At 50.4% G+C, this 17,185-nt stretch overlaps 4 protein-coding genes across 7 annotated transcripts; 2 read left to right on the forward strand and 2 right to left on the reverse strand.

Annotated features, from left to right (window-relative positions):
- The first annotated feature begins 54 nt into the window (after positions 1 to 54).
- Positions 55 to 3,305, forward strand: CENATAC (centrosomal AT-AC splicing factor). The gene is made up of 9 exons (XM_084495854.1): positions 55 to 202; positions 283 to 449; positions 536 to 701; positions 794 to 903; positions 1,191 to 1,296; positions 1,702 to 1,732; positions 2,128 to 2,217; positions 2,320 to 2,452; positions 2,891 to 3,305. The coding sequence occupies exons 1-9, from the start codon at positions 86 to 88 to the stop codon at positions 2,934 to 2,936; spliced, it is 966 nt and encodes a 321-aa protein (XP_084351980.1). The 5' UTR covers positions 55 to 85; the 3' UTR covers positions 2,937 to 3,305.
- Positions 1,738 to 5,616, reverse strand: RPS25 (ribosomal protein S25). 2 transcript variants are annotated; one of them, XM_084495858.1, is made up of 5 exons: positions 5,536 to 5,616; positions 5,315 to 5,410; positions 4,889 to 5,072; positions 4,297 to 4,395; positions 1,738 to 2,904 (listed from the first exon to the last, which is right to left on the reverse strand). In XM_084495858.1, exons 1-4 carry the CDS (start codon positions 5,536 to 5,538, stop codon positions 4,301 to 4,303), a joined length of 378 nt encoding a protein of 125 aa, XP_084351984.1. In that variant the 5' UTR covers positions 5,539 to 5,616; the 3' UTR covers positions 1,738 to 2,904; positions 4,297 to 4,300. The 2 variants fall into 2 exon arrangements, with proteins under 2 accessions (XP_084351984.1, XP_084351983.1); XM_084495857.1 differs by lacking the exon at positions 1,738 to 2,904 and adding an exon at positions 3,910 to 3,995 and having other exon boundaries at positions 5,536 to 5,605.
- Positions 5,617 to 5,628: 12 nt separating this feature from the next.
- Positions 5,629 to 7,863, forward strand: TRAPPC4 (trafficking protein particle complex subunit 4). Of its 2 annotated transcripts, none has more exons than XM_084495855.1 (5): positions 5,629 to 5,851; positions 6,436 to 6,610; positions 6,691 to 6,794; positions 6,877 to 7,003; positions 7,412 to 7,863. In XM_084495855.1, exons 1-5 carry the CDS (start codon positions 5,677 to 5,679, stop codon positions 7,488 to 7,490), a joined length of 660 nt encoding a protein of 219 aa, XP_084351981.1. In that variant the 5' UTR covers positions 5,629 to 5,676; the 3' UTR covers positions 7,491 to 7,863. The 2 variants fall into 2 exon arrangements, with proteins under 2 accessions (XP_084351981.1, XP_084351982.1); XM_084495856.1 differs by having other exon boundaries at positions 5,635 to 5,851; positions 6,436 to 6,601.
- Positions 7,864 to 7,982: 119 nt separating this feature from the next.
- On the reverse strand, positions 7,983 to 17,129 carry SLC37A4 (solute carrier family 37 member 4). Of its 2 annotated transcripts, XM_084495852.1 has the most exons (9): positions 16,848 to 17,129; positions 16,523 to 16,755; positions 14,871 to 15,114; positions 13,243 to 13,401; positions 12,782 to 12,867; positions 12,169 to 12,282; positions 10,955 to 11,020; positions 9,764 to 9,902; positions 7,983 to 9,462 (listed from the first exon to the last, which is right to left on the reverse strand). In XM_084495852.1, the coding sequence occupies exons 1-9, from the start codon at positions 16,990 to 16,992 to the stop codon at positions 9,296 to 9,298; spliced, it is 1,353 nt and encodes a 450-aa protein (XP_084351978.1). In that variant the 5' UTR covers positions 16,993 to 17,129; the 3' UTR covers positions 7,983 to 9,295. The 2 variants fall into 2 exon arrangements, with proteins under 2 accessions (XP_084351978.1, XP_084351979.1); XM_084495853.1 differs by lacking the exon at positions 10,955 to 11,020.
- Between the last annotated feature and the right edge of the window lie 56 nt (positions 17,130 to 17,185).

Consider the following 17,185-nt stretch of genomic DNA (forward strand, 5'->3'; position numbering starts at 1 on the left):
CAGCGAGCCAAGCGAGCGCCTTTCGTTAACCGCAGCGGCTCCCCGCCCTCCTCCTCCTCCTCCTCCTCTTCCTCCCGTCCCCGCCATGGCGGTGCATTACTGCTCGCTGTGCCGCCGCACCTCCTTCACCGGCCGCCGCCACCTCTACAGCACCGGGCACCGGCGGCGGCTGCGGGAGGCGCTGGAGAAGCTGCAGGAGGAGGTGGGCGCGGGGCTGGGGTGGGTGCGGGACCCCTCCGGGTCCCCTCCCGGTGCCCTCCTCACCCTGCTCCCGTCCCGTAGGTGGCGGCGGCGCTGGAGGTGCTGCGGGACGTGGTCGTGGTGCGGGAGGAGGCGGCGGAGCACGAGAGGAGGGTTTGGTGCCCCTGCTGCGGCCACGCCGTGCCCCGGGACTGGCGGCGAGGGGGGCTGGCGGTGCCGCAAGCCGGGCTCCTGCAGCACCTCGCCGGGTAGGGACCGGGAACGGGACCGGGAACGGGGCTGGGAGGGCAGCGGGGGGGTGCTGGGGGCAGCCCCGCTGATGGCAGCCCCGCAGCCCCGAGCACCGTCGGGAGACAGCGCGGTTCCTGCGGGAGAACCGAGCGGAGGCGGCGCTGCGGGAGCGCCTGGTGCTGTCGGAGGAGGACCGCGGGCGCTTGGCGGCGGCGCTCACAGAGGCGCTGGGTGCCTACGAGGAGCAAGAGGAGGAGCGCATCCAGCAGGTTTGGGGGTCAGGAGGGTGGTGGGACACTCCCTACCCTGTTGTCCCCTCTGCCACCACCTTCTTGTCATCACGGTGCTGCTCTCCCCGCAGATAGCGGCCAGCATCCGGGAGGCAGAGCGCAGGCAGCGGGACACGGTGCGGGCTGCCCTCCAGGTTGGTGCTGGACCTGCTGCTTCCAGCTCTGTCACAGCCCCCCCGAGGTAAGGATGCAGTGGTGTGGGCAGCTGGCTGCAGCCAGGACTGCCCTCCCCTGTAGCTTTCAGGGACTAACATTCCCCAAAATCTAAACTATAGCAAGCAGCACACACAGAGAGTATTACCTCATCCACAAATTGGTACATAAGCAGTGACAGCCACAAGAAGCAAGTATGGTAACTTCTAAACACCTAATGTGATCATACACCAAGAACACTTTTTCTTCTTACTGGGAGGCTCCCAAACACACACACACTGTTATTTCTGACTCTTTGTGGCTCCTCTCTTTCAGGGATTCCTCTCACACCACCGAGCAGCCTGGCCCAAGCAGCATGCAGACAGGACCTGACTTAAACTGGATGGAGTCAGGCCAGGCTTTGACCTTCATTGGCCACCAGGTGGGGGCTGTTATCACCTGATTTTGGTAACGAGTGTGATTTAAACAGCTGCAAGTTCCACTAGCATGGGTTACAAAGCAAAACAAGGGGTTGCAGTTGCCCCAGTGAATATCTGTTGCTGAAAAAGGCAACTTTGCAGTCAGGCAAGCAACTAGCTTGGAGTTTTAGTCAGCTAGCTTTAGCTTCAGTTTAAGAAAACGTTCTTTAAAATACACTGTAAAAAAGCAAACGCTCCTTTAAAGACAATGGAGAAGAGTCTCCCTCTTTCTGCATCAGGACTTGGTACTGGAAGGGAAATTCTCAGGCACTTCTTGTGTACTGAAACGCGCATGATGGGCAATCTTTGTTCAGAGAGAATCTTGAAAGCATCAGTTTCTAATTAGTGCTTTGTGTTTCTCATGACAGGAAACAGAAGGGAAAGGAAATGTTCACACAGGTAAGTTGCCTGCTACTTGACTCCTTTACTTACTGTCCTACTGAAAACTCTTGAGTTAGAAGTGTCACAGGGAAAACTTAAAGCAATTTTGGAACAGTTACCAGGTGACCAACAGGTGCTCGCTTGCTAAAATACTGACATTCTAAAACAGTAGAAAACACTGCAGTGCTATCAAAACTCCGTTGGCACTGCAGAGCCTGTGCACTGCTGCTGTGCAGACTGCATGGTTTTAGGTGCGATCTGTCATGGCCTTAACCAAGGCAGGCCAGCTTCTTCTTAAAAAATGAAAGAGAAGGACAAGCTGCAGGTATGGGGGAGAGGCGATACTCTTCTCTATCTCAAGCCAGGCCCTTAAGATATCTTCAGTGGTTCAATACGTTTTCCCTGACTTCTAGGTGCAAAACCTCCCTGGCTGACAGAGGAAGACGAAGGGGATGGAAGTGAAAAGCAAATTGGACCTTCGTATGAGGAATTTCTAAGGCAAAGTGAGCAGTGAGCAGCTTGCACACATTTCAGTTAACTTTGAATTAATTCTGCACTGAAGAACCAGAAGGATTTTTAAAAACTAACTGAATAAATTCTTTTAGAGGATAAGCAGAAATTGAAAAAGCTCCCAGCAGACCGCGTTGGTGCCAATTTTGACCATGCCTCTCAGACAGGCGACAGCTGGCTCCCTTCCTTTGGTCGGGTGTGGAACCACGGCAGGAGGTGGCAGTCCAGGTAAGTTTTGGGGTAGCGGGGACTGATGCTGGGCTGTGGGTAAGCAGCTTCCTTCTTCTCATGGAGCAGCTTCTGGGGTAGTGAGCATGCAGAGAAAACTTTCCCACACAAAAGAAGGAATTACCTCACACAGCGCTCAATCCAGAGAAAAATACACACACTAAAGTCTCAAGTCTTGTCAAGGCCAGCTACCTTTTCAGCTTTGCATACCTGTGCTTTTACACATACCTGTTGCACTGGCACTTTAATTCAATACACCGGACATCTGCATCAACTAGCTGAAGACTGCTGGGAACCACAGTTCACTGAAATAACTGGAAAATTGAGGGAGCTTCTGTTCTAAAGTATCAGGCACAGCACTGTCTTACTTGATAGATGAGGGAGCTTTTGTTATCTCTTTAAAGGCTGCTGCATCCTGACATCTACGCTCTCTTTCAGGCATCAGTTTAGAGCTGAATCAGGGGAAAAGAAGAAGAAAAGGTGATGAGAAGAGGACCACAGAAGAAACCAAGCTCTGATCTTTGTGGAAAAGTAGGCTGTAGGTAGCTCTAGCTTTGCCAGTGCCACGTTTGACATCCATCTAGATGCCTCCAGTCCCCTGGAAGGCGGCCTGGCCACAGGGTAACACTGGGAGCTGAGCACTGTTGCTGAAAGCTACATTGCAAGGGGCTGGTGCAGCAGATCCACTCCTGTAAAGGATGTGCTGTGCATCCTGGCGTTGATTTCTGAACTCAGACTACACAAAGACAGCCCTGCTGTAAGCTGTCAGTAAGCTCGGCTTACACAGCGTACACTACACGTAGTGTGACAGCTCTTTGAATAAACTAAGCTTTTGAGAAATTAAAAAAAAATATATCCTGTTAGTAGACCAACTATTCATTTCAGATACAGGGCTACTTCTCACAGCAACTGCTGTCCTATGCCTGTTGTTTTCAATTAAATTTTTGTGACTTTAACACGTTATAGCTCTCAGAGAAAGGAAAAATCCACTTCTGCCTCACGTCAAGGGCAACTGTGATTAGTCCTCAGTAGAAGAAAGGCTGCCTCAGAAACTTTCCCTATGGGTAGTTATTCCTTCTAATTTAAAGATAATATTTTTACTTTATTCAGGGTTCCTTACCTACACTTCCCCTGGCCTAACTAAGGCTGTTTCCTGGTAGAGAAACGTGGTGATGGCTTGTTAGAGGGAATTTAAGTAATTAAAACGCTATACTACCCCCTTTTTTACCTACAGTGCAAGAAATGGTTTTCAGTTTTCCTGAAATCGTATCAGCTACAGCAGCTAGTGATGTTAAAAGTTCTTTCCCTTTCCCTACCATAAAAGAATTTTTATGGTAATTTGCAATGCCGTATAAATGAAAAAAGCTTGGCAAAACCTGTCTGGAACAGGAATTTAACTTGTGACCCGTCCCAGAATCCAACAGCAAGCACGTGTTAGTAATGAAAAATACACATTCTTGAGAAAGAAGCATGAAAAATTATTTTAATAATTTTATTGTGTGCATCCACATAGGATATATTGTTGAAGAGGTCGCTGGAAAACCTGCAAAGCAAGAAGTCCCAAATCAGACCACCAGTTCAAACCAATTCAGTCCCAGTGTGCTCTGACAAAGCCAGGAGAGCACACACTGCCTTCCCCCCGTGGTGGGCAATGCGGGCAAAACAGCAAATGGCTCTTTAATTCTGGAGAGCTGCTGTTTCCAGTAACACTACCCTAGAAGTGACTCGGAGTGCAAACAACATCCTCTGAGCAGACTGGAGAAACGGCCAGCCCCGAGCACGTAGCTACTTGTTGGCTGCTGACACAGTAAAACTCAGCACCTCAGCGGAGCCCCCGCTCTCACCTTCCTATGCGTCCTCCCCCGCAGCAGGCGCATCTCCACCTTTTGTGTTTCTCGTGTAGATCACCTGGGCTCGGTGCTTGGACACCAGTTTGATCAAACCTGCGGAAGGAGCAGATGATTGAGTGCACATCTCCGGGGGGATGCTGGGGATCTTGTGCTGCCCACTAAGTTAGAATCGCCCAGGGCCAAAAGATACGTGATAGGCAATACTAGCAGGGTACCAATACCTCACATTAAAAGTACTTAAACAGGTGATATTAACCCAGTAACCACAAGTTCCACTAAAAACTGAATTTGAGTGTTAACAGCACTTTGTTACTAACACGTGTATGCAGGGCTTGCGTTTGAGCCCAGGAGCAGCTGCATCATGGCCCATCCCTCTGACACGACTTCCTCCGCACAGCCTTATTGCTAAACACAGCAGAGTCTGCTCCTTACTTTGCTGCACCTTTGAAATACAAACTGAGGCAGCAGCTTTTAAAAGCACATGCCAATTTGCATACTTCACGTGGAGCACAAAATCTTGTAGGAAAAAACAAAACAACTTCTAACCCAAGCAGCTCGGTGTTTTGTCAGGGTTTCAAGCGCTTACCTTTGCTGAGCAGTTCCTGGAGGGCGGCCCTAGCCAAAGAGCCCCGAATCTTCAGCCTTTCTGAGACAACCGCCGGCGTGATGAGCTTGTAATTGGGCACCTCTTTACACAGCTTGTCGTAGGTGGCCTTGTCGAACAGGACCAGGTTGTTCAGCTTGTCTCGCACCTTCCCTTTGGACCACTTCTACTCGGAAAGAAGAGACCCAAGCACTAAGTCATCTTCTGAGCAGTCACAAAGGGCTGAGCGTTGCGATGCTTTCGTGATGAAACCCCCACACCGCAGAGCCCCCCCGGGACCCCCGCAGGAGGCCGCCGAGGCCCAGGTCCCCCCCCCATCGGCCTCGCGTTGCTCGCAGCCGCGTGAGGGGCCTGGAGGAGCCCCGGTGCGGCCCCATCACGGCCCCGCCGCCCCCCTCAGGCCCTCACCTTCTTCTTGGCCTTGCCGCCGGACTTGTTGACGGGATCCTTGTCCTTTTTGGCGGACTTGCCCGCGTCCTTCTTCTTCTTGTCATCCTTGGGCGGCTGCGGGAGGGAAGCGGAGGCGGGACGGTGAGCAGCGGGGTCACGACACCCCCTCAATTCCCCTTAATTCCCCCAAATTCCCCTTAATTCCCCCCAAATACCCCCGGTCCCCCCGCCGCGCTCACCATGCTGCTGCTGCTCCCAAGATGGCGGCGGCGAAAGGATGAGGCGGGGGGCGGGCGGGCGCGAGGCCGGGGCGGGAAGGGGCGGGGTCGACGTCACTTCCGGCGTCACTTCCGGCTCGGAGGCGGCGGCAGGGCGGTGTCATGGCGATCTTCAGCGTCTACGTGGTGAACAAGGCGGGCGGCCTCATCTACCAGCTGGACCACTACGTGCCGCGCAGCGACACCGAGAAGACCTTCAGCTACCCCCTCGACCTCGTCCTGCGCCCGCGAGACGAGAGGGTCGTCGTCGCCTTCGGGCAGCGAGACGGCATCAGAGGTAAGGGCCGGGCCTGAGGCACCGGGATGGGCCTGAGGGGGAGACCCGGGCCTGGGGGGACTGAGCAGGGCCTGGGGGGGCCGAGCTGGGCCTGGGGGCACCGAGCTGGGCCTCGGGGGGGTCGAGAAGGGCCTCGGGGGGGTCGAGAAGGGCCTCGGGGGGGAGACCCGGGCCTGAGGGGACTGAGCAGGACCTGGGGGGGCCGAGCTGGGCCTGGGGGGGGCGAGAAGGGCCTCGAGGGGAGACCCGGGCCTGAGGGGACTGAGCAGGGCCTGGGGGGGGGCGAGAAGGGCCTCGAGGGGAGACCCGGGCCTGAGGGGACTGAGCAGGGCCTGGGGGGGCCGAGCAGGGCCTCAGGGGGGCGACCCGGGCTTCAGAGAACCGAGCCGGGCCTGAAGGGACTGAGCAGGGCCTCAGGGGGCGACCCGGGCATGAGGGGACTGAGCAGGGCCTTAGGGGACCGAGCTGGGCTTCAGGGCATGGAGCAGGGCCTGAGGGGGTGACCCGAGCCTGAGGGGGCCGGGTCGGGTCTGAGAACACTGTGAGGGACCGGGCCGGTGCCTCTGACGCCGCCCTCCCCGCAGTGGGTCATGCCGTGCTCGCTATCAATGGTGCCGAGGTCAACGGGCGCTTCACGGCCGACGGTAAGGACGTGCTGGAGTTCCTGAGCAACCCCGCCAACTACCCCGTGTCCATCCGCTTCGGCCGCCACCGGCTGTCCTCCAACGAGAAGCTGATGCTGGCCTCCATGTTCCACTCGTGAGCCGCCGGGGGACCGGGGGGCGCGGTGGGGAGGGTGGTGGTGCTGAGCGCCCTGTCCCCATCCCCGTCCCCCGTAGGTTGTTCGCCATCGGCTCGCAGCTCTCCCCCGAGGTGGGCAGCTCCGGCATCGAGATGCTGGAGACCGACACCTTCAAGCTGCACTGCTTCCAGACGCTGACAGGTACCAGTGCACCGCTGCTGCTGCTGCTCTGTGGGGCTGCCTCGCGGCCTGACCTCCCTCACTCTGCTCCTTGTGCCTCCAGGGATCAAATTCGTCGTGCTGGCTGACCCCAGGCAAGCTGGGATCGACGCCCTTCTTCGCAAGATCTATGAGATTTACTCCGACTTCGCTCTGAAGAATCCTTTCTACTCCCTGGAGATGCCAATCAGGTAAGGAAGAAGCCCACTTTTAGTAACACACCCTCTTCAGGTTCTACCTGGGCAGAACACGTGCTGCCACGGGCCTTCAGGAGCAAAGCAGACAAAGGGGACAGAAGGGGGAAAACGGGGTATGTGCTGCAGGTACGTGACGCTGAGCTGCGCTTTGTCCAGTGCTGTTCTTCTGGAGAAATGGGAGATGCTTTCCCTTGGTATAACCCCAACGTAGCGCCAGAACCTGTAGGAGAAGCTTTAACTTTATTTGACAACCAAGCCAAGGACTGACAGCAGTCAGGCGTTGGCTCTTGCCTGACAGAATCTCTCCTTGAAGGATGCCAAGCCAGTGCAGAGATGCTGTCTGTCTTAGCTTGTTCCATAAGTAAAGTCCCCCCCCTTTTCTTATTTTTCTGAATATTTCAGATGCGAATTGTTTGATCAGAACTTGAAGCTTGCTTTGGAGGTAGCAGAGAAAGCTGGATCGTTTGGACCTGGATCGTAGAAAACGTGTTCCTTGTTGCCCAGATTCCTTTCTCTAAAGAGCGGGGCCTTTTTCTCCTCCCAGATCTCCCTCTTCCACAGCACAGACTGCATATTCCCAAACATGCTTCGTATCCGCCAAGATAACGTTCTGGCCCATTCACAAAATTTACCTTGAACAATTCATTACTACTGTTTACTTCTGGGCCACAGAACCTTCTGTTGCAGCTCCCCTACCCCTGAGTAAGAAAGATGTGGTGTAGGCTCTGTGGCCCTACTGCACTCAATTGTTCCCTTCCGTTTTGTACTTGTATATATGTATTTTTCCTGTATAGTTCTAACTTATGATTTTGCTAAGGGTTTCTGTGTAAAAGTAATAAACATTCCTCAGAGAGGTGGAGGGCTCCTTGTGTTCTGTTAAAGGGGCAGTTGGTGCCAGGACCACCTCACGAGGACAAACTGTTTCAGACGGTTCTGCTTTCGCCATTCTTCAGAAGACAAACAGAGCCCTTGCGACACTGCTCCATTTTTATTTCACAGATAGTAAAAGATCATATAATTAAGTACAAAATGCAATTTGCTTCCATTATTTTAATTAAGACTGACCGTCTACTCTTGCAACCGAGCTGTTCAGCAAAGTACGTGTGGTTCTTCAGGAGTTGAACTCCCCTTTTCCAGTACCCCCAAATCGATACATCTTTCTGGGGGAAATGCAAGGATATTCAACAAAATCCTGGTTAAAAACTTGAGTCTACTTATTGCCAGACGTGGTGGGTTGGACAGATCAGTGCTGCCTGCCGTCAGCGATATTCCTGCTCAGGCCTCTCTGAGATAGCTCAAGCCCTTACCCACAGCCATAAGAGATGCAGTTTTTGCCTGAAAACATCCTATGCTACGCATCTTTTACTGATAAAATACAAGGCAATACTAGAAATAGCAGCTATCATAAAACCCAGCTGCAGAAGATGTGTGCCAGTGGCAGCTGCTGTTGCAATGCCTGCTGCAGAGTCAGTTTTTCTAGCAGCTTGCAGAGCACACCCTGCAAATCAGACTTGGCAGCAGCTGCTGCTTTGCAAATCATTAACACTGTACACAGAAATCACACTGGGCAGGATCAGTTCAACAGAAGGAGCTTCTCTAAACGCTTTCCCCTGAACTACCAACCATTTCTTGGAAACGTGCCTGTTCCTAAGTGCTGAGGAGAATCGCATCGCAGCACTCCATTAGTGATCCACTTGTCCAGAGCATAACAACGCCCTAGCTTATAAAAAAAAATAAATCCTGGGTAAAGCTGTGAAGCTGTACTGCAATAATTATTCACTGGTCTGTCAGTTCCAGGGCAGAAAGCAGAGAGCTCACACCCAAGCCAACCAAGACAGCCGCATTTACAGCAGCTGCAAAGGATGAATGAGTGTAGAAAAGGTGCACGTCAGTGTCCCTGAACAAGGAGGCTAAATTAACAGTTAATGATTGAGACCAACAATGAGAACAAAACTAAACGTGAGAGCACCTGAAGCCAGCCAGGCATTTTACAGCACTTTCAGTTGAGTGGCTCGGGCCGTGAAAGCTGCCTGCTTCACCAACAGTGCTGGAAAAAGGTCCTACAGTGCAATCACTGCACGTGGGGACTGGCTGAATTATCACATCTCAAGGGATAAAGCAATCAGCAGGAACCTTGTGCCTTCGGGCACATGAAAGCAAATGAGAAGTTGACACGTTTTTACGTAGGTTGCAGCAATAGTTAAACTCACTCCTAGGCCAGTTAAATAAAAAACAAATACAATTTGTGTCAGCACGGGAGCATCCTTTTCACCAGGCAGCTTATCCTCAGTCAGCCTTCCTGGGAATTCGGCCCATTTTGGTGCGGATGTTCCGCAGGAAGAAGAAAGCCACGGTGCTCCCAGTGCAGGTGATTTCAGCCACCCAGAAAGCCGTGGCCCAGCTGTAGTGTTTGGCAATGGTACTGAAGGGCAGTCCGGCCAGAAAGCCCCCAACTGTAAGGAAGAGAAACAGAAAAGTAGCAACACTCAAGCTTCTCAATTTTATCTGTTGATACTTTTTTTTTTTTTTTTTAAGTTTTAAAAATTCCTCAGGCCTAGTTTGAACTTAAAGTGCATGACAAAACCCATCGCATACACCAGGAAACGTCTTTGGGACGCCCAACTCCGTCCTGTCTGTTTGTTAGCTGCCTTGCCACGATCGATAACTTGGCACCTGAGGTCACACCGTGCTTCATCAAGAACAAACATGGGTAGTGGTCATTTTCTGGGGAAAATGGAGATGTGCACAACTCACCGTTGGCCATGAGAGCCACGATGGCATGAGAGGTGCCACAGAGGTTGGCAGGGGCACTTTCGTTGGCTATCACCCCGAACAGAGCGATCGGCCCGTAGGAGGAGAACCCGAACACAGCTCCCAGAGTCAGGATCCACAGCTGTCAAAACAAGCGAGATCAGAAATGGGATCTTTGCATCTTACACTGTCAGCCAGCAACTACACAGATTCTACGCAGAGTAAAAGGAAGAGGTTCTGAGATTTTGCAGCTGACACCAGTTCCCTGGCCTGCAGACAGAAGAGCTCAAGCTGGTGACAGACCCCATGTACCTACAGCTCAGCTGCATCTCCAGCACGCCAGAGTTAGCCAGTGCGAAATTTCCTCTCCTGCAGTTCAGCCCCTAAGCCGTGTACACGACATGCGCCACTTGGCAAGAAAGAACCAGAACATAGAAGAAAGATGGGCAACGAGCCTGCGAAACGACAGAGGAGAGCTGTGAATCAGCTCACTTTTCAAAACGAATCAGGAGACACCTGACTAAAAAAAGCCATTCTCGTTTTAGACGCAAGCAACTGATCAGAGGATCTTAATTTGTGACAAGCCACTAGTTGGTAGCTTCTATGTTACGAAACTAAAATAGCAAACAGAAAAAGCAAAACGGTAATGAAAAACCAAAACCAACAGTTTCAACTTCAGTGTCAGCTTACACTGAAAAATTCTGAGCCAGGTAGTTTTTTAATTACTTGTGAGAGGACAACAAAGGATAAGTGACTCTACCATCTCAAGACTATAGCATGCTTTATACTTTAGGAACAATAAAAGCCATTTCAAGATGCCCAGGAGGGATTAAGTACCATCTTATTTTCCAGATGGGGAACAGAAACAGAGTTAGAAAAGAACTTGCCAAATGTATGCAGATCAGCACCTGCAGGAGCAGGATCACTCCTCCTAAGCATGCTCATAAAATCCGTTAACTGTCCTCAGAGCTTTTCACATAAAATTTTTGAAGCAGAGTTTTGAATTCAGACTTTTTACAGTCAGTTAGTGTAGTCAGCTGGTTATAAGAAAGGTTTCTCTTACAAAACTTACAGTAATCTTCTCAGTGCCCTGGTTCTAAAGTCTGTAGTACTAACCAACCTTTCAGGACTGGAAAAAGGCATTTCAGTGAAAGCAGAAACAGGCAGAGGAAGAAAGAAATGCAAGGCAGAAACCTCTTGTTCTTTTAGGCCTGTAAGATCAGCTAGAGGTTGCAAGGCTATAGTCCAGAAGTGATTTTCCTGAGGAAGGAAAGAGTAAAATGCAGAAAATAAATTTCAGTTATTTAGCAGTCATTAGGACAGATGCAAATCACATCTATTCTACAGCCAGTAATGCAGACTACCCAAGCCAATTTAGGCAGCAGCAGTCCAACACGGACTGTGCTAGCCCATTTCTCTCTAGTGCAAAGAAAGAAAATGCACATTGACAGTTCTTGGGAAAGGTGAAGAAAACTGTCATGCTTCCTATCATCAAATTCTTCACCGTTAAAGGGCTGTTCCTAGAATTTACGTGCACTTTCTGCCTCATTAAAACTTCACCACTTACAAATAGTCAGAATGCAAATCCATCATTTCTCGGCATTTGATTTTAAAGTCGAAATGCAAATGATACCGTTCTCTGTACAGCTTTTTCATCAAGCTCACTGTTCCTGCAGTCTCCTACACAGACGTGTATCATTCTTCCCTTCCTTAACAAACCTGGCAGCCACACTGCACCCAGAACAACTGTGTGAGTTACAATGCTTTTTAGAAAGACTGCCAGCTAGTTTTAATGCTGAGAATCAACACGACAGACGCCTCTTCCAAAATGTAAACACATTCATTATGACTAACCAGACTCCTATTTCTAGGCTGGCTTGAGACTCCAGGATGCTGTCACATTTTTCCCTACTGAAGCTTCAAAGCTTCATTTATCAAAAGCTGTAGGCAACGTTAAGTTCGAATTCTTGCTGATCAACTCAGCAAAATCACCCGATGTTTCCCTGCAGAGGCAGTTCTTATAACACAATGTTATGACAGAGACAAAAATTGCCCAGTTACTCTCTGCCAAAATTATTTTTTTTAATCTTTAACTGGTTTACACCTCTCAACCACTGTCCTCCACACAAACATTTCCATTTAGTTATGATACTATTTTACATGACAGAAGAGGTATGGAAATCTTGAAAATAAAGAAGTAGAAGAACTAAAGAGGCTGAAGCAGTGAGGCAAGTGCAGAACTCAAAGGTAGTTTTGACTGAACTTAAGCAACTGGTTACAATTCAAACCGGCAGTCAGATCAAACTCCTTTGGAAAGGGGAGCTTCCCATTCCACGCTGATTCCCAGTCAGCACCTGGTCAGCCTTTGAAGCCCCCAAAAACTAACCCTGCCCGTGTGCATGGCTTACCTTGGGAGAATCGCCCGTGACTGTTACCCGGAAAAGAAACATGGAAACACACATCCCTGCCATCATGGACAGCAGCAGCGTGTGCCGAGGATTCCCATAGCTTGACAGACCAACCTGTAACACGGGAACAAAAACAGAGTCAGAGCCTGGAAGGACTCTTTCCAATTTATATTCGTAGTGGCTAATGCCATCCACACAGACCAGTCTGAAGCACAAGTGGCACATCAAAAGCACATCTTGTAGTGAGACTTCTGATTTTGGTTTAAGAAGAATCCACTAAACTAAACAGGAAGCTCTTACAGCGATGAATGATACTTCTCTGCTATCGGTTGTGCCCTCTTTCTACCCTAAATTTGACTTCAGATCCCACTGCTGGGTTTTAATTATTTCTTCCAGACAGAAGACAACAGTCAGCAACCCCATCTGTCTTTCAACATGGAAATTTGGAGTTTACAGGAAAAAAAAAAGTAAATAAAACAGATAAAACATCTTAAATCTCCCATCACATTATGATCCCTAATAATACTGGCACACACATTTCCCAAAATTCTGAAGACGCTGAAATTGGCACAAGGTTAACTGCCCAGCACATCCCAGGGTCCAGGTGACTTACTCTTGCTACTGCTCTGTCAGAGAGGTATCCAGCAGCAATGCTCCCCACCAGGCCCCCGATCTCCAAGGCACTCATATAGGAACTACCTAGAACACAGGAGAAGCAAAGAACACTGTCAGGTTTGGTCACAACCGCAGAGCTGCTGTGCTTCAGACCACGCTCACTGCGAGTTTCAGGCACCTCTGCTGGAAAAGATCCTCCAGGATCTTCCTGGAGCAGGAATACCACCGGGCTGCCGGTCCCAGCAGGGCCCTGGCACGAGACAGCACTGAGGCATTCAGCACACGCAGTAACTTTTATCAGCACGTTATTTCAACACCTACGTGTCCAAGCAGACGAGGCAACTGGAAGCACACGGGTCCTTTTGCTGTACCCAGTCAAGCTCTCTGCAACACTTCCCAAATTGCAAAAATGGAATTTAAAATGGAATTAAAATTTAAAAATGGAACTTTGCGTCTTACCCACAAGCATAGATTGTCCCCTCTCCTGGATCAGGAAGAGCTGTCCCCAGTCAGTGCAGCATGTTTTCACTCCAAAAACGACCAGGTAGCCTGTTGAGAGCACCCAAAGGTACGGCGAGAGGAGCAGCTCTGTCAAAGTGCTGTTTTCACTAGAAGAACCTGTGAGGAAGATCAGGAGGAGCCTTACTCGTACTGGAGCACAGCCACTGAGCCACACCGACACGGGGGCAGTACAGAAAACTGTGCAAGCAAGATTCATGCATGAGAACATCCTTAAAGGGGAAGATACTCAAAGCAACTGCTAGCGAATGGCTTCACCTTCCCCTTGTCCTGGTTCTGTAGTGATTACAGAATCGTCTCTGTCAATTTATGCCATATTCATTAAAGATTTCAAAAACAATAATCAAAATGCTACCCCCAGGAATTTTCTGTGTTATGATTGCCAGTAAAGACGGGAAGATTGTGAATCTTTAAACAACGATAATTAAAAATATCTGTTTTTCCAGATTTTTTGCAAACTATTTCAAGCACAGCATACAGAAGACACTACTTATACCGAAGGGATGATGCTGACTTTTAAGTTGTACCTTGATTTTTGCATCAAGCCTTCCCAAAACACCTACACCACCACTCTCTCCCCAGAGACCACTCTGGGGAAGCAATACTGTTTTCTCACACCAAGAGGTGCAGTCTAACAGCACGGACATCACAGGGCAGTACGGACAATAGGATGAGTTTCCACGAACCTTTAAAATTCTACAGCAAACCTGTGTTGCAATTCTCCTCTACCTGTTCTGCTTTCAGAGAAGCATCATACTCAGTGGTCTGAACAAACATTTACTAACCAGATGTCCTAGGTTAGGACAAAAAACACTGAGCAGAGTCCACCACAAGCCAGGGGTCAAGAGAACCCATGGAGGGGTGAGGGGAGAACTACTTGTCCTCTGGCAACACAGAAGAAAGGCTTAAGGAGCCCCTGCCTGCTGCTACTTTTTTTCCTCTCTGTCCAGTACCCCCCAGAATATTCAGCCCGCAGCAAGTGCTGCATGAGCCCCAGAATATTCGGCCCCAAGAAAACCAGGGGGGTAACTCTTAGTATGAGGACTTAATACAGGCAGGGAGATGAAATGGCCATCAGCATCTCGGCAACAGCTGTGGCACTGGTAGAGCAAAGAACAGAACGAAGTGGGGGGCAGACTCCTCCTCTGCTCTGCTGCACGGCACTTGGACAGTTTCAGAAGCCCAAATACAGGCTCCCCTCTACAAACTGTAGTTTGTTGTATGTTTGTTTGTTTTTTTTTCCAATATATATATGTATCTTTTTGTGTTTTAGTTACAAACCATGTTATTTTATATATATATATGTAAATATATATATGTATATAAGAAACTAAAGCACACATGTTTTTATTTTATGTATGATTTCTAACTAAAAACAACAGCTCAGTAGCTACCAGAATAAAGCTGCTGAAAACAATCCCTTACACGTATCCTGCTGAGCAGTAACTTCAGGAAGAAAGGTCTGAGAGCTCGATGCACTGAGAACGACATACTCGTACCAGAACACAGACAGCAGGTACTGCACCATCTCACACGGCTGCACGCTTACAACAAAGTCTCATGCTCACCTTTCTTCCCTTTCTTGGGTCCTTGTTCAATGTTGGGTAGCCCAACATCCGATGGCTCATTTTTAATCAGGACAAGGCAAACAAAAGAGACAACCACGCAGATGAAGCCAGAGAAGGACAAAGTCATGCGCCAATCGTAGTGGAGAGACACAAGAGCAGCAACAATGGGGCCTAAGCCTCCAGCCAAGTTCATGCTTGTAGACAGGATTGCCCACCAAGTCCCAAACTGGGAAGGCTCAAACCACTGTGCAACAACAAAAAAAAATGGAGTAAGGTCTGAGAAAGAATATCATGAACACGATGTTGCATCTGAAAATCTGCAATAAAGGCCCATAACGAGGGATCTGGGAAAGTCGAACACAGGTCTACAGCACCAAATAAAGTGAGAGCCAACTCTTCTCTACCTTAGCCATGCAGAAAACTCCAAATGTTACACGAGTGTCAGTCATAGGAGCTTGACAGGTGTTCGTACCATGAGCCAGCTCGGGATTATTTCCATTTCCATGAAACTGAGACATGGGATGGAAGAGAGTGCACGGTTCTGCATACTCACTTGATAGGAGCAGCGTCCTCCTGGAAATGTCTGCTGGCACAGTACCACAAATAAATAAGCAGAGAGTTGCAGGGTAACTTAAGGACTTGCTGTTGCATTAAGTATTAGGCATGATCAGGTCTTTACTGCGCTGTGCCCTCAGAGCCAGAACCATTTGGATGGTTGTTGTCGACAAGAAAACGCCTGAGATCTACATTCACAAACACCTTCAGAAAATACTACGTGTGTTTCCATCATTCAAGAGCATCCACCCTGTGTACACAACCATCTCTGACAGTCCTTTTCTTGCCAGCTCCTCTAGCTTGTAGAGTTAGATGCCACACAGAAGGGGCACACGGTTGTTCATCACCCCCTTTCCCACAAGTATGTGCATGCCTGGATTTTATTTATTTCTAAAAATCTTGCACTCACGTTACCAGATCACAAGGAAATTTTTAAGTAGGATGGAAAGTACACAGATCTTTCATTTGCATCACTTTCTCTGTTTCCACTAAACCTGAGTGCTCCTAGCAGAATTCAGAAGTGCCAAGGTTTGTGCACAGAGCTAACTAAACCCCTTCCCCTCCATAAAGCAGAAAACGTGTTCCAATCAGATTATCAGAAAAAACAAATGCACGCAGCTTGACTCATCCTGCTTCTCCACCTGCTGTTGTTCTACCTGAACAGGCTGCAGTGTGCAATGCCCGGGTTCACTGGGAGTACAGATGCAGAAATGTTTATCACTCCCTTGCCCAGCAGGGAACAACACAGAGATGAGGAGAGCCCCATTTTCATGCTTTAAATACTCAGTCCCAATGAATGGTGTTTTCTGTAACGGGGAAAGTCTGCTACCAGTGGACACTGGGCATCAAACTCAGTTTGAGCTGAGATACCTATGGGATAGGACTAACAAACTCTTTAAGAAAAAAAAAAAAAAAGGATCTCATGCACAGAACCTTGCCCGCAGGCAGCAGAAAGCAACAGCTGGAGGTGGTTTCGACCTCCTTGGCTCGAAGGAGGCAGGAACAGGCGTGGGTCCCGAATCCCCAGCGCTTCCTGCAGCACCTGCAGCGGCCCCGTGGGCAGAGCTGTGACACTTTGGATGTTTTTGGGCACTCACCTTCCGCAGGATCTTCCCGCAGGGCGGCCAGCCGAGCCCCTGAGCCAGCCCATTGAGAAACCAGAGCCCGGCGAAGGCGGCCACGGAGGAGCTCCAGGAGAAGAGCACGTTGACCAGACCCACCAGCAAGAGGCCGGACGAGAAGAGCCAGCGGGCGCTCAGGCTGTCGGACAGGACTCCGCTGACAAACTTACTGATGGCGTAGGCTGCGGACTGGCTGCTGGTGATGAGCCCTGAAGCGAGACACAGAGCGAGACCCAGCAGCTCGCCACAAAACCCAGCACAACGGCAACCCCGCAGCCCCCCGCCACCCCCGGGCACTCACCCAGCTCGTCCTTGCCCAGCGGCACCTCGGCCATGACGGCGGGCATGACGAAGGAGAAGGTTTTGCGGTTGAAGTAGTAGAGCGTGTAGCCCACGAACATGGCCGTGAAGATGAGGGCCCGGTAGCGCCCGTAGCCGCCCGCCATCCCGCCGCGCTGCCGGGGCGCCGCAGGCCGGGGCGGAGCGCTGGGCGGCCCGGCCCCGCCACCACAGCGGCCCGGGGAGCCCGGGGAAGCGGCTCCCGAGCCACGACCACGGCCCCGTTCCGCCCCCGGTGCCCCTCACGGCCCCCGGGCCCGGGCCCGTTCCCCCCGCCGAGCGCGGACTCCGGCACCGGCC

Source organism: Aythya ferina, assembly GCF_964211825.1.
Source record: "Aythya ferina genome assembly, chromosome: 22".
Taxonomy (NCBI): domain Eukaryota; kingdom Metazoa; phylum Chordata; class Aves; order Anseriformes; family Anatidae; genus Aythya; species Aythya ferina.

Excerpts from the sequence above, each read along its gene's own strand:
- TRAPPC4 (XM_084495855.1), top strand. The coding sequence starts at position 5,677 with ATGGCGATCTTCAGCGTCTACGTGGTGAACAAGGCGGGCGGCCTCATC. Across the intron at positions 5,852-6,435 it reads GCAGCGAGACGGCATCAGAG|TGGGTCATGCCGTGCTCGCT; the intron begins GTAAGGGCCGGG and ends CCCTCCCCGCAG. Across the intron at positions 6,611-6,690 it reads CTGGCCTCCATGTTCCACTC|GTTGTTCGCCATCGGCTCGC; the intron begins GTGAGCCGCCGG and ends CGTCCCCCGTAG.
- RPS25 (XM_084495858.1), bottom strand. Across the intron at positions 5,073-5,314 it reads GCGGCAAGGCCAAGAAGAAG|AAGTGGTCCAAAGGGAAGGT; the intron begins GTGAGGGCCTGA and ends CTTTCCGAGTAG. Across the intron at positions 4,396-4,888 it reads CCAGGAACTGCTCAGCAAAG|GTTTGATCAAACTGGTGTCC; the intron begins GTAAGCGCTTGA and ends CTCCTTCCGCAG.
- CENATAC (XM_084495854.1), top strand. The coding sequence starts at position 86 with ATGGCGGTGCATTACTGCTCGCTGTGCCGCCGCACCTCCTTCACCGGC. Across the intron at positions 450-535 it reads CTCCTGCAGCACCTCGCCGG|CCCCGAGCACCGTCGGGAGA; the intron begins GTAGGGACCGGG and ends GCAGCCCCGCAG. Across the intron at positions 904-1,190 it reads TCTGTCACAGCCCCCCCGAG|GGATTCCTCTCACACCACCG; the intron begins GTAAGGATGCAG and ends CCTCTCTTTCAG.
- SLC37A4 (XM_084495852.1), bottom strand. The coding sequence starts at position 16,992 with ATGGCGGGCGGCTACGGGCGCTACCGGGCCCTCATCTTCACGGCCATG. Across the intron at positions 11,021-12,168 it reads TCACGGGCGATTCTCCCAAG|GAAAATCACTTCTGGACTAT; the intron begins GTAAGCCATGCA and ends TTCCTTCCTCAG. Across the intron at positions 9,903-10,954 it reads CAGGCCTAAAAGAACAAGAG|CTGTGGATCCTGACTCTGGG; the intron begins GTTTCTGCCTTG and ends TTGTTTTGACAG.